The sequence below is a fragment of the Ailuropoda melanoleuca genome, chromosome 4, assembly GCF_002007445.2.
Source record: "Ailuropoda melanoleuca isolate Jingjing chromosome 4, ASM200744v2, whole genome shotgun sequence".
Classification (NCBI taxonomy): Eukaryota; Metazoa; Chordata; class Mammalia; order Carnivora; family Ursidae; genus Ailuropoda; species Ailuropoda melanoleuca.
The window spans coordinates 47,085,743-47,099,338 of record NC_048221.1 but is presented as its reverse complement, the minus strand read 5'-3'; the positions used below and the strand labels follow the sequence as shown (position 1 = coordinate 47,099,338).

At 42.5% G+C, this 13,596-nt stretch overlaps 1 protein-coding gene across 7 annotated transcripts in view; it reads right to left on the bottom strand.

Moving 5' to 3' along the window:
• GRM7 (glutamate metabotropic receptor 7) overlaps nt 1-13,348 on the bottom strand; it is an 885,418-nt gene extending 872,070 nt beyond the window's left edge. For 6 of the 7 annotated variants that reach the window (XM_034658683.1, XM_034658681.1, XM_034658682.1 and 3 more), the window contains exon 1: nt 12,493-13,011. In XM_034658683.1, the coding sequence (XP_034514574.1) occupies nt 12,493-13,011 (519 nt within the window). Of the gene's footprint in view, nt 1-12,492 lie in introns of all 7 variants that reach the window. The other variant, XM_034658687.1, reaches the window with a different exon arrangement.
• Nucleotides 13,349-13,596: the final 248 nt, after the last annotated feature.

Genomic DNA, 13,596 nt, shown 5'->3' with positions numbered 1-13,596 from the left:
AAATACAGGGCCAAGTTTGGTGCCTGACACACAGGAAGCGCTCAGTATGGTCAGTGAGGGGCAATGATGGCAATGATGGTGGTGGTAGTGATGGGACTGATACACCCCCAACCCCCAGGATGGGCTCTGATGAGGAGCAGAGTTGAAGGACTTCTGCCCTCATGAGGCTTTATAACAATCCTTAATAAATGTAAGCTGATTATTCAAATGATTATGTGCAATTTAAGAAATGGAAGGACATAGATTTACTCAACTACTGAAGAGTAAAGTAGTGATAGTACTTACGGAAGTTAAAATTTATTAAGTGATTACTATATGCCAAACAATGTGCTAAATGCTTTACTCACTTATTACAATGATGCTATGCAGTAGGTCCCCCATAGCAGCTTTTTATCAGCCTTCAACTCACAGGAGTTACAAAAACACCTAACAACTCATAGTCAGTACATAATGGAAATGAGTTCAAAGTCAGTCTGTCGGACTTGTTCTTAATTACTACAGTACAAAATTAACCATTTCGTTCTTTGCCTGATTCCCCTTTTGAGGCTTGGATATTTCTCTCAGTCTCCCAGATGAAGAAAAGAGAAAATTCTTGGCCTCAATATCCAACTTCCCCTTTCAAAACAGGAAATGTTTCAACAAGCATCACTGAATGTTATCTCCAACTGCGGTCACCTTGATGACTAGGGGTCAGATACCAGTGGAAACAAATGCTCCATCACAACCTTACCTTTGTATAGATACATGACAGAAATAGTAGGGAGCAGGAGATGATGGAAGAATGCATAGGAGAGATAGTACCTGGCCTGGTGGTGGTGGTGGTGGTGATGATGATGATGGACAACAATGATGACGCATAGATCTCACTGTGCTCTAGGCATTATGTTAAGTGCTCGGCACAGGTAACTTCACTTAATCTTGAAAACAGTCCTAAGAGGATGGAATATTATCATCATTTCATAGATGAGAATACTGAGGTGCAGGTAATCAGGTAAATTGACCACGTTTATATAGTTAGCAAGTGGAAAGCAGGATTGTGAACTATATCTGGTGTCTGTGATCTTAACCATTATGCCACACAGCCTCTTGAAGACAAAAAATTCCAGGGATCCTTCCCATAACCCACTCCTGCACTGCAAACTTAAGTAAGTCTGAGAGAAAAAGCCAGCAAGCTTGGAGTGTGACAGCTGAGAGTGTCAGTCATTTCAAAACAATGTATTTTGCTCATAAGATACAGGTCCTGCAATAATCTTCTCAACCAATATTCAAGACAGAGGAAGCAAAGATTTGAGTGTACATCCCAATTTACAAGGAAGGCAGGACTGCATATTTGACATCGGGTTTAACTATTCCAGAAAATGTGGTCCCAGTAGACATATATGCTAGTAGATTTTCCCCACCTACCAAATATAAAAGCAATATGTCATTTCCATGTTGCTTTTCATAATCCCACCCTTTTAGTGTCTACCATCTATCCTCTAGTGTCTTCCTCCCTCCATTTCTGTAGAGAAAGATGCTAAGTGTATGTTCTCTGATGTGAAAAGTGTGTGTTATGACAGGGAGCCATGGTGCCTCAATGTTTTTTTTTTTTTATCTTAATTCTATTATGCCAACTCCACTGAACTTAATTATAGTGAATACAGAATTACACAATTACCCTCTGTTCTGTTCTTCAGATGCTATATTTTGATAAAATTTACTACATGCTGCTCTCCCCCTGAACACTAGAAATGGATGTGTGTTGATATAAAATTTGTTATAATTACAATTAAAATATAGCTTACATAATGACAGTGTTAAAATACAATTATAGATGTGTAGAGACAACATGGCCATGCATTTTTTAGTATAAGGACATGCTTAGACCAGTATCTGATAGTCAAATGAATAAGGAACAGAATTTTGGTTAAGCTACAAAGGCTGTTAAAGAATTTGCAAAAGCCTAAAGGGAGCTCCAAATCAGTAAGATAACCCCCCCCACACCATGTTTTCAATTGCAAAGTGAAGGGAAGTTGTGAAAAGCCTTGTGAAATTGTTCAAAGTAGGTACCCATAGGATATTATAAGACAAGCCCATTATTTTTCCTTGAATACCTGGGTCATTGCTTAAATTCTCATGTACAATTGACCCTTGAATAACATGGTTTGAACTGTGTGGGTCCACTTATACATGGAGTTTGTCAGTAAACACAGCACAGTACTGTAAATCTCTTTTCTCTTTCTTATGATTTTCTTAATTATATTTTATTTTCTGTAGTTTACTTTATTGGAAGACTACAGTGCATTATACACATAACGTACAAAATATGCATTAATCAAATGTCCATGTTATCAGTAAGTCTTCAGGTCAGTGGTAGACTATTAGTTAAGTTTTGGGGGACTGGAAAGCTATATGTGGATTTTCAACTGTGTGGGGTCAGTGCCTTTAACCCCACATTGTTCAAAGGCCAAATGTGTATCAGCGATGCAAATTCTCAACTGAGTTTTATATTTTATATATTATATAAATATGGTATATTTATATATTTATATGACATATAAATATATATATTTATTATATTTATATATAAAATCATATAACTATAAATCACATATTATATTTTAATTATATATAATATATTTAACCGTATTATAATATATTGTATATTAATATATTTAATAGAAATATATAAAAATAAATATATGTAATATATAATATATATAATTTATATATATATAAAAATTGTACTGAACTAGATAGTTCAAAATTACTTATAATAAAAGAGATACTCTATCACAGCTAACTTAAACCTTACAAAACACAGTTACCACTACATTATCAAAATGAAAGGTAGGAGATTGAAATGTTATTCTAAATGTTTGTAGTTACGTTGTCTTGACTTAAAATAATTGTCACAAATACTGTTAAAATAATTGTGACATCATTTTGTACAATTTTATTGCAAAAACAAACTATAGGATTTGTTTTCATTTCAGATAATTGTCTTTAGTAGTTATTAAATGTTTTGGGAATACACAGTGTTAATTGTATTATCTCATTTATCTTTATCTTTTTAAAGATTTTTATTTATTTATTTGACAAAGCAAGAGGGTACAAGCAAGGGAGTAGCAGGCAGAGGGAGAGCGAGAAGCAGGCTCCCCAAGGAGCAAGGAGTCCAAGGCAGGGCTAGATCCCAGGACCCTGGGATCAGAACCCGAACCAAAGGCATATGCTTAACCAAATGAGCCACCCAGGTGCCCCCCTGTATTATCTCATTTAATCTTTAAAATAGCACTTCTATGTGGTTATTCTTAATATCTCTATTTTATTAAAATTTATCTCTAGTCTAGACATTTCTTCATAACTGCAGACTTGTATTTCCAACTGTGCATTCAACATCTCTATTTGGAAGTTAAAAAAAATTCTCAAACCTTATATCTCCAAATCTGATCTTTAATTCCCCAGACGTGCTCCACTCCAAACCTTTTCCATCTGAAAAGATTGTAATCCCAACTTTCCAGTTGCTCAGGCCCCACATCTTGGATTTACTTTGTCCCCTTTCTTCCTTTCACATCTTTCATTTGATGCATCAGAAAATACTGTCACAATCTTCCAAATGTATCACTTCTTGAAGGGTCTGCTCCACAAGTCACCAACAACTATCTCAGAGCCACCTATCATCACCTCCTGAGATTATCCCTGATTTCTCTCTTTCCCTCATCCTCAAAACCACAGATGAAATTAATTCTTTTAATCCAAGAGACAGATCATGCCCCACCTCTGCTAAAATCCTACCACACCACCTACAGTGAGGTAAGACAAAATGCATGTGATGGCTTCCAATGACTTACCCAATCTGCCCCATCATATCTCTGACCTCAAGCCCTCCTGCTGCCCCTTTCTCTTCCTGACTTACTCAGCCATAGTGGCATCGCTGATATTCCTAACCTGCCAGGCATATTTCTGCCTCAGACTTCTGGCACTGGTTGTTCCTGCTCTGCTCACAGAAAGTGGTCTTCCCTTAATCCATTCTGACAATTCCCTCGCTTCAAGTCTTGCTCAAATGCCACCTTATGAAATCCACCCTGACTACCATAGCTAAAAATAGAACCCACCTGTACACTCCTCAGCACTTCCAAACCAACTCTTTGGTGCGCTTCACCTTCTTTTCCTTGTCCCATAGGGCTCATCAACTTCTAACATACCCTAGGACTTATTTATAACATCCGTTTCCACGGGAAAGCGTAAGCTGAGAGACAGAAAAGTAGAGATAGGAGGAAGGGAAGAGGAGACAGGAGGAAGGACAGAGTGGGGATAGAGAGAGAGAGAGCTCTTGTCTATTTTAGTCACTGATATGTCCAACCACGTAGAACAGTGCAGAAGGGGGATGCTTAATAAATATTTCTGGAAAAAAAAGATAGCTGAGGAAACTAGTACTAAAACTCAAAAAGTTTAAGTAAGTTCCTCAAGTTTCTGCAGCTAGAAAAGGGTCACAGTGGACTTTAAACTTGGGGCGGGCTAACCTCAAAGCCCACTGCTCTGAGCCTGTCTGGTATCTAAATCCGTGGCATTTCTGATTCACCTGAATCAGTGCCATAGAAATTCTAACTCCACTGAATACTGTCACTAAACTGTGTTCTCTCTCTCAATCTGTGTAGTATTTTCCATTAAAAAAAAAAAAGATTTCATTTATTTATTTTGGAGAGAGAGCAAGTGTAGGAGCTCAAGTGCCTGGGGGGAGAGGCTGAGAGGGAGGGAGAGGGACAAGCAGATGCCAGGCTGAGCAGAGAGCCTGACAAGGAGGCTAGATCCTACCACCCAGAGATCTCAGAACCCTGAGATCATGACCCCAGCTGAAATCAAAAGTCCAATGCTTAACCTCCTGAGCCACCCAGGTGCCCCTAATATTTTTAATTTAAACAAACAGAAAGAGTGAAATGCAACATGGATTATTATGGTACTTTTACAGTAAATTTAGCAATAGTGACATTTTAGAAATAGTAAAATTTAATAATGGCATAATAATAATAAAATAAAAGCTTTTAAATGTATTGAACACTCATCAAATGCTAAACGCGATGTTAAAATATTTCCATGCATATTTTGTGCAATCTTTATAATTACTTTATTAGATAAGTATACTGATATCATTCCTATTTCAAAGATAAGAAAATTGATGAGAGATGTGGCACCTGCTTGATCAAAGTGAGATGGATAATAAGCGGTGAGTATGAATTTAAATTCAGATCTAACGCCAGAATTTTACTCTTAATCCCTACCTGAAAATTCTGATGGTTCCTTTGATAAAAGTATGTTTTTTCCAGGAAAACATCCCACATTATGTCCGCCTGTGCTAATACATTCAGAACATAGCCAACTTTAAAACATGATAAAAATGTTTAAGTTGTACTTTAACACATGGAAATATTTTCATCTAAACAATAATGCAGAAAAGCAGGCCGAGCCTTTGAAGTAGCTTCCTTGCTATCTTCCAACAAGAAACAGAGAAAGAATTGGCAGCCGCCTAATGGAGAGAGCACAGCACCCAGAGATGGAGAGTTCTGCAAATGACCAATTATAAAACTGTTTAGCTGCAGCACTTTTATAGTAAGAGGCAAAATAATCCATTAAACTGAAAATTCTCCTACCCCTCACTCCACGGCCCACACAAACATTAATGTTGCATTTATTAAGATGTATTTCCTGTGCTCTATCAACTTGACTTTAAGCAATTGTATTAATAGAGTCCTCTCACTTTGCACACATATCTGAATGATGGATTTCCCCACTTGAGGTTTGTAGAAAGAGTGGAGTGAATGAAATAAAGTTTGGGAAGAGCCATCATAATCCACAATGATGGGCACTGAATCAGGACGAGAAGAAACATCTTTTCTCATTTACTTGAGAGAAAAGCCTACTATGTATTTATTGCCTACACACAGGGCTACCTGTTGAATAACAGAAAACAAGCATCTTTCATTTGCAGGTGAGGATTTGTGCACTCAAGTTTCAATAGACCTACAGAATTCGTCTCGTTGCAGAACTGAAATAAAATATTCTTTCTTTCTGGAAATAGATGTGGTTAAGGAATCAGCAACTCTGATATCCTCAAGCCACTACAATATCAGGGTTGGCAAATCTGGGGTTATTTTAAGTATTTCTGCATTGGTGAGACAACTGAGCAGCATGCATATTGGTTAACAACCAGGGTATTGTCAGGCGAACCATTGTGTGAATCTAGACTTTGCCACTTACCACCTATGTGACTTGGGGCTCTGAGAATCACTTTCTTCATCTGTACATGGGGATGATAACATGCCTTTTGCAGAACTATTGCAGGAACTAAATGAGATGAAGTATTAGTGCATGGCGTAATGGCTCATAACGAAGATGAAGTTATTATCGTGGCCACTACTGTTATTGAAAAGAAATAAGAACTTCTGTTCTCACAAAATGAGATATGTATCCTGTATCATTGTAACTTCATAATATTTTATTTCTGACCTTATAATCCAATAACTTGATCCAAGAAATATCTAGCAGTAAAGATAATTGAGAGGAGGTTACTTGTCAAACATGGAAATGCTGTCACAGTAAGGGCTGGCACAATGCTCTTCTCAGATATTTACCTGTAAAAAGATTTTTTTTTGCTTTTATTTAGTGCATAAAACACACATATTTACTGTGCCAATTGACAAAAGGTCTATGAATTAATCAGTCTGACTATATGTTGCATAACTGTCCTCTAAACAGTAATCACATATACATTTTAGTTGTTGGGAAAATGTGTTTGTAACTGTTCTTTTTTGCCTACTTAAAAGAAAAGGGGATGACAAGTAGTTAGGCTTGATGCTTACTGTAGAGTGACCGGGGAGTTTAATGTACTTTGTATGCCATTATGCCATGAAAATGCTTCTCTGCCCTGGAGACATCAACAAAAGATTTGCTTTAATGAAGGGAACCAAGTATGGTTCTAAAGCTTCCAAATAGGAGGCCTCTATGCTGCACTCCACACCAGAAGTGTTCACCTTATCTCTCAACTGTATCAGGTTGTGATAACGAATGCTTAAAGTTAATACAGCATATGTTGGGAAGAGTGCAGAAGAATGCAGAGTTGTGAATATGCCAGACCTAGGCTAGAAGGATTATATTTAAAGTAAAGAAAATATCATATATAATTTTTCACTTAATGAATGCCAGTCAGCAAAACTTACATTAACATAAGAAATCACTTGTTTTGGCTAGGGGGGTTTAATTGCACAGGGATGAAAACAAATTCAAAATAGAAGGAATTTTTATTAATTTATTTATTTTAAGAACAAGTACTGGAAATTCAGGGATGCAGCTAGATTCAGATACAGCTGGATTTGAGAGTTTCAGAATATCATCAGGGCTCTGGCTTTCTCTCCATCACTTAACCCTGCTTACCTCTGTATGACTTTATTCTATAGAAAGTCTTGTGTTGGATGGCCACTGGGAGTCCCAGAGTCATATCACTCCAGCTTAGAAATTCCAGAGAAAAGAAAAATTTTCCCATTTTCCTCTGGCAGAAAAGTCCTGGGGAGTATTCAGATAGGTCTAGCCAAAGTCAAAGTCTACAACTGAACCCATCACCTGCTTTGCCTGAATTCAGTCAGGGGACTCATCTCTGGGGCCAGAGAGGAGGCAGGAAGTCACTATCTGGTCTCTTTCCAAAGAAAGCCTGGGGTTTTGCAAGACAAAAGGGGAGAGAACACTGGATAATAAAAGTTATATCTACTACTATAAACCCCACAGTTCTTGCTCCCTGCCTGGTGTCTTGTAACCATGCAGTAAGCTGACCTAGGAGGTCATTTTCCTCAATACCAGCCTTGATATACGTGACTAAGGAGCACACTGGCAAAACAAGGGATAAAGTCTGAATATGGGAAATCAGGTAGACTGATATTAACTAAGATACCCATGTGAAAATATTCTTTGAAAGTTCCCCTAAACTCACTCAAAGTTCAAGGTGGGAGCTGGAAATTCAATGTCATGGGGTTTGGACAAGAGCAGGTTTCCCCCAAGCAAACTGTGACCCAAAGAGATTAAAGATTTAGAAACCACACTTGTTTAAAAAAAAAATCAGATGAGGTAATTGAGGCCTAGAAAAATTAAGTGACTTATTTAGGGTAACAGAGCTAATTAATGGCAGGATTGAGATTGGAGTGTACTTTGTGTAATCCAGCAATGGTCTTTGAAGTCCATGACACAACCTATAGATGTAGGAAATGGAGCATTTATGATTTGTTATACTCTCAATGTTATAAAATTGAAAGGCATCCATTACTTCAATTATTTTTGAAAAGAAAAACCCCCAAAGACATCTTAATGTTATAGGCACACATACACAAAATATACACGTAGATGTATCTTCAAATATAGTATGTGCCTGTCTCTATTCCTTCCCTCTCTGCTCTTTTCAAAAATGCCCCTTTAAAAATTGCCCACTCACCATCTGTTAGGTAAATTTCCTGAAACACAGTAAATGTGGAGGCAGAGATTGTTATAGAGCCTATTCCAAACAGCACTGACACCTGTATTTATGAAATTTTGAAGAGTAGGTTAGAGTTGTTTAAAAAAAAGTCCTCACTATAGTAATACCACACCATCCTAGGTGCCCAGTTCTATCCTATTACCTAAGACAGAGAGAGAGAGGAGAGAGAGCAAAAGAAAGAAGGAAGAAAACTAGGTCCGTATATATAAAATGTCCCCAAAGTGGGAGATTATAATAATAATAATTATTATATTATATTCAATGAACAGAAGGACAAAATTAAGAAATTTACAAATGTATTTCATTTATGGTACAAGGTCCACAGGTTTCGATTTGCAATATGCCCCAACAAGAGTCAAGGGGGCCACTTTCTCCATCTAGTTGCTTTTGAAGGAACAAAGCAACTGAACAGACACCATTCAATTCCAAGTCCATAGCTTAGACCATGTCACTGGCCATGAAATATTGTTCATTCAGAGTCAGGATACAGTGAGAGTAATTTATACGCTCAGAGTGTTTGCTCTAGTGTCAGTAACAGAGAAGCCTTGAATAAAAACATGCCCATTACTTTCCACTATAATCTATCTTACTTATAGCCCATAAAATAGTGGTCAGGGGAGATTCATCCTTTGGACATCATATTATATAACCTCTCCACTTTAAGCCATCCCCACTCTCTGATTATTTTTTAAATATGTTACTCATAGTCAAAATTAATTTACATTTAATCTTTCTTAGCATTAGGGAGAGTATTATTTTGTATAGGCTCAGAAACAAATCTCCAGAAATTCCTCCCTGATGCTTCTTTGAGGCTGAAAATGCACTGCAGGGTAGCTGCAGTGACTTAATTCTAGTTGGCAGAGCCCTGGCCACACACTAATTTCATTAGCCTCAAATTCCTAGATTTGAAAGACCCAGTGGACATCATTCCTGTCCTCTGACATGTCACTTACTAATCAATTCAGTGTGCATAGAGGAGAGAGAGAGAGAGAGAGAACTTGCTCAGCTCAGTCCTTGCTGGTCTGCTACACCAGCAGGCAAATGAAAATTCAAAGTCATAGATACTATATACATCTGAGGAGTCATTCTTGCCCAGGTCCTCATTCTCAGGAAAGAACTTCATTCCAGTTTTTGCTGGTAACAACAGCACTTACTACATTTATTACTATTTCATGACTCTTTCCTGTGCCCAACCCCCCCCCACCGCTGCAGTGTGTAGCACTCTCCCATTTAAGTCACTAAGTATTCCTTCCCCCAGCCTAGAAGCTTATCTCACCATAAATTTTTATCTCAAATGATGGGTTTGGCATGGTCCACACAGCAAACTACAGGGCCCGGGAAAAGAAAACTCAAATCTCTGGAGAGCTAAGAATTCAATCATTTATAGGTGTTTTTGTTTGTTTGTTTGTTTTAATATAAGACACTCTTAATTGAGCTGAACCCTGCATTCCCAGCAAAAATTCACCTACCATTTTTTCCCTCTCTCTCTAAATTGATTGTGCTTTTGAACAATGGGTCTGTGTACCACTATTCTCTCTATATTCATTTTGCAGGCTTACAGAGGCTGGGAAACTGGGGATTAGACTTGTATGCCAGGAGCTCCTAGGATCACGTGCAAAAAAGGCTACTGGAAGAGACTGTTGGAATATATATATACGATGCCCGTACCAACAGTTCTACCCAGCTCACAGCACAAGCTACAAGTTGGTGCATTCGTCCTGCTACCAGCCTCTTCTCCATAAATGCAGGTGAAAACTGGGGGCTTTTTCCCTCAGCTGTTCAATCCAACATGAATAGCTGCAATTTGCAAATTAGAGGAAAATGACAGTGTTTTCTCTGAATGGTTTTGGTCCCAACCCACACTGCTAACATTGGCATTTGCTTCCTTTCCTTCCCAGCCCAGGGAACAGGGAACTAAGCACAAGGCAAACCGTTTCTTTTCCTCACAAGAGCCTCAGGTTCACACACCAAAGGAAGAATCAGCTCCCCCTGGAATCTTTTTCAGCAAACACAGTCCTTCAGCCTAGTCTGCAGTTCCTCTCCTGACTTTAACATTTCACTCTTTTTCAGACACACAGGCCCATCTGCGGCACTGCCTGTGCTCTGAGTGAAGAAACAGGCACCAAAATAATTAAAAAATGTGAAACACCAAATGTGCCTTCAACCCCCAGGGCTCAGGGCTCACGGGACAGTGAGTTGCTCCAGTGGTTCTCAGGTGATCTCGGACCTCACTTTCCCTGCAGCACTGCCCTCTTAAGTTGCCTGGCTTTAAGCTCAGGCAAGAAAGAAACGCTTCTGGGTTTTGCTTACAATAATCTAGCCTCTTCCCAAAAGCATCATCTCAGAATTAAGGGTGCCCCCAAAGCATTTTTGAGTTTGCAAGTATCTGGGGATTCCCACAAGGGCACACTCAAGAAGTGCTCAGAAGATCAGTGGGGCCATACCAGGCTGCAGCCTTGGGCAGGCACCCCTCCTGGTGCACACATAAACTTCACACTCCTAGGAGCTGATGTGGTGACAGCTTGAATCTCACAAGGAATCCCCTCCAGAAACCCAACACCCTTAGGGAAAGCATTTGGAAGGGAGCCAATTCTTTAGATATGGGGAGCATAAGGGCACCAGGGTTAGCCAGAACATCTGGAGAAGGGATTAAATGGGTTTGGGCACTATCAGGCAGGGACAGGGCTGTTCATTAGGAAAGGATCATCTCAAGACAGAGATGAACAAAAAACTTGGGGGTGGAGGGAGAGAGAAAAGAAGCAGAAATTGAAAGAGAGGGAGAGAAAAGGAGAAAAACAAGGAAGAAAGAGAAAGAAAGAGATACACAGAGAGAAACACAGAGAAATAAGGAGAAGGGAACCCACAATCACACAGACCCTGAAACTCAATTTCTTAAAATCCAAAATCCATCCATTTATACCCAATGCAGCACAGGAGCCACGGGGCACAAAATGCGGGAGCAGGCGGAGAGAGAGCACTGCAGTAGAACCCACCGCTCAGCTGCCCCGGATCCGCCTTCCTCCCATTTTCTCCGTTGCCCTCTGGCGCCCGGAGCAGGAGGACCGCCGGCTTTGCTCAGCGCACCCTAGTGCCTCCCTCCAGGCGCCTTCTCTCCTGGCTCCGGGAATCGTCCGCGGACCCGAGGATAGGGGTTGGGGGGCTGTGTTAGGGAGGTCGTGGAAAAGGATGGGCGGAGGGTGGAGGCAGCGAAAGCGATTTTGTTTCGCAGTTAGCATGAGCTCATCTCTGGGCTCTGAAGTGGCAGGAGTAGAAAGCTGATCGCCCAGCTCCTGCCAGTGGCCGGACTGCAAATGCAATTTAGACGGTGCAAACAACTGCCCAGAGCAAATCACCCGGGGGTCACGTCCGCTCCCACTTGGGGAGCGTCCCCGTGCCTTCCGCCCCATGCCCTCGCGGAGACAGGCTACAGGTCGGGAGATCCAACCCGAGAGAGATGGGCAATTAACATCCACATGTAGGTAAAGACCTAGCCCTCGGTTTAAGATGTGCCTCCCTAAGCTCTTCTCGAAAATTTCCAAGGGAGCTGCGGCTTGCCAGGCGGCTTGGGGCTGGGAAGCTGGGGAGTTGAGAAATGCCCAGTTTCGAGGCGTCTTCTCATCTTTCATATTCCATGAGCCTAACCGGCTCTCACAGGAGCCCGGCACTTTTACAAGCCTGTTTTTGGACCATATTTCACTCTAATGCAAACCCATTTAAATCATCGCCTTGTTTTTCGCAGATTGCTTCTTGTAAATGGGGCCATAAATCCAGGATGTCAAGCCGGATGGAGTGGAGCGCGGACAGGGGAGAGATGGAAGGGAAATGAACCAAGCAGGGAAGGTACCTCCTCGGGTGGGGTGGGAAGGATTCGCAGGATCTCCAGGGTGGAAATGAGCGAAGGCTGACCTGACCCCGCACCCTTGGAGTCCAAGCCAGCTTTTAGGATTAAGTGCGCGGGGAGCTAGGCGCGCTCTGCCCCGGAGGGAGCGCCTCCCTACCTGGAAGAGCCTCAGGATGTTGGCTACCATGATGGAGACCGAACTCCCCGAAGCCCCAATCACTCCAACTACTTTCTCCGGCTTGACGAAAACCGGAGGCTCGCCGTTGGTGCAGCGCACGTCGGAGGTGTCCTTCTGGATGAGCGCCTGGACGAAAGTGAGCGACTGTTCAAGCGCGTAAGTGTCCCTGGAACAAGTGTCCAGGATCCGCGCGCCCAGCGTCACGTTGGGCAGCAGGTTGGGATCGCTGTTGATCTGGTCCAGGGCGTAGAGCATCGCTTCCAGCCTGTGGATCCCGTTCTCCCTCTTGATGTCGCCGCAGGGCACTCCGCTAGGACCCTTGGCGTGCACCGGGAACAGCCCCCCGAGGGTGACGTCCCCCTCGATCCGGATAGAGTGCGGGGCGTACATCTCCTGGCCGCGCGCCGCCGCCGCCAGCGCGCACAGGAGCACCTCCAGCACGCAGCAGGGGAACTTCATCAAAGTCAGGACGCGGAGCAGCTTCCCCAGCTGGACCATGCTGCTCCGGCTCCTGCGGTGGTGGCGGCGGCGCTGGAGGGGATGGTGGCGGGCTCGCCGGGGTCCGGGCCCCTTAGGGTGAGGTCCTCCGGGGAAGCCCAGAGGCTCCTGCAGGCACGAAAGGTGGGGGCGCCCGGGGAGGAGCGGCCGGAGAGGTTGGGGGTCCCGTGGCGCCTGCCAGATTGGGGCTCGGTGCGCTCCCGTGTTCGCCGGCCGGTGCGCCGCGCTTGCGGTCTCCGGCTTGCCGCTCGCGCTCTCCAACAACCCAGCACTGGGGAGAGGGCAAGGATTGCTATCGCTTTAAATGGTCGTTCGGCTCCCTCCTCTCCTCCTCCCACTCCCTCCCTCCCTCGCTCGCTCTCAGAATCTCCCCACCCTTCCCAGCGCCCGCCCTCCCCACTGGTTTGCATCATCACGCAGGGAGGGGCTGCGTGCTGAGGTAAGGGGGGGGGGAATGGGTGGGCGGCTAAGCAGGGAGTGCCTCCGACTGGGAGTTTCGAGGTCCCCAGGGAATGTGGGATTGCAGGTCTCAGGCGAGGGCTGAACTCCTTCTCCTATCTCACCGTAGAAGCCTCCAGCTCGCCC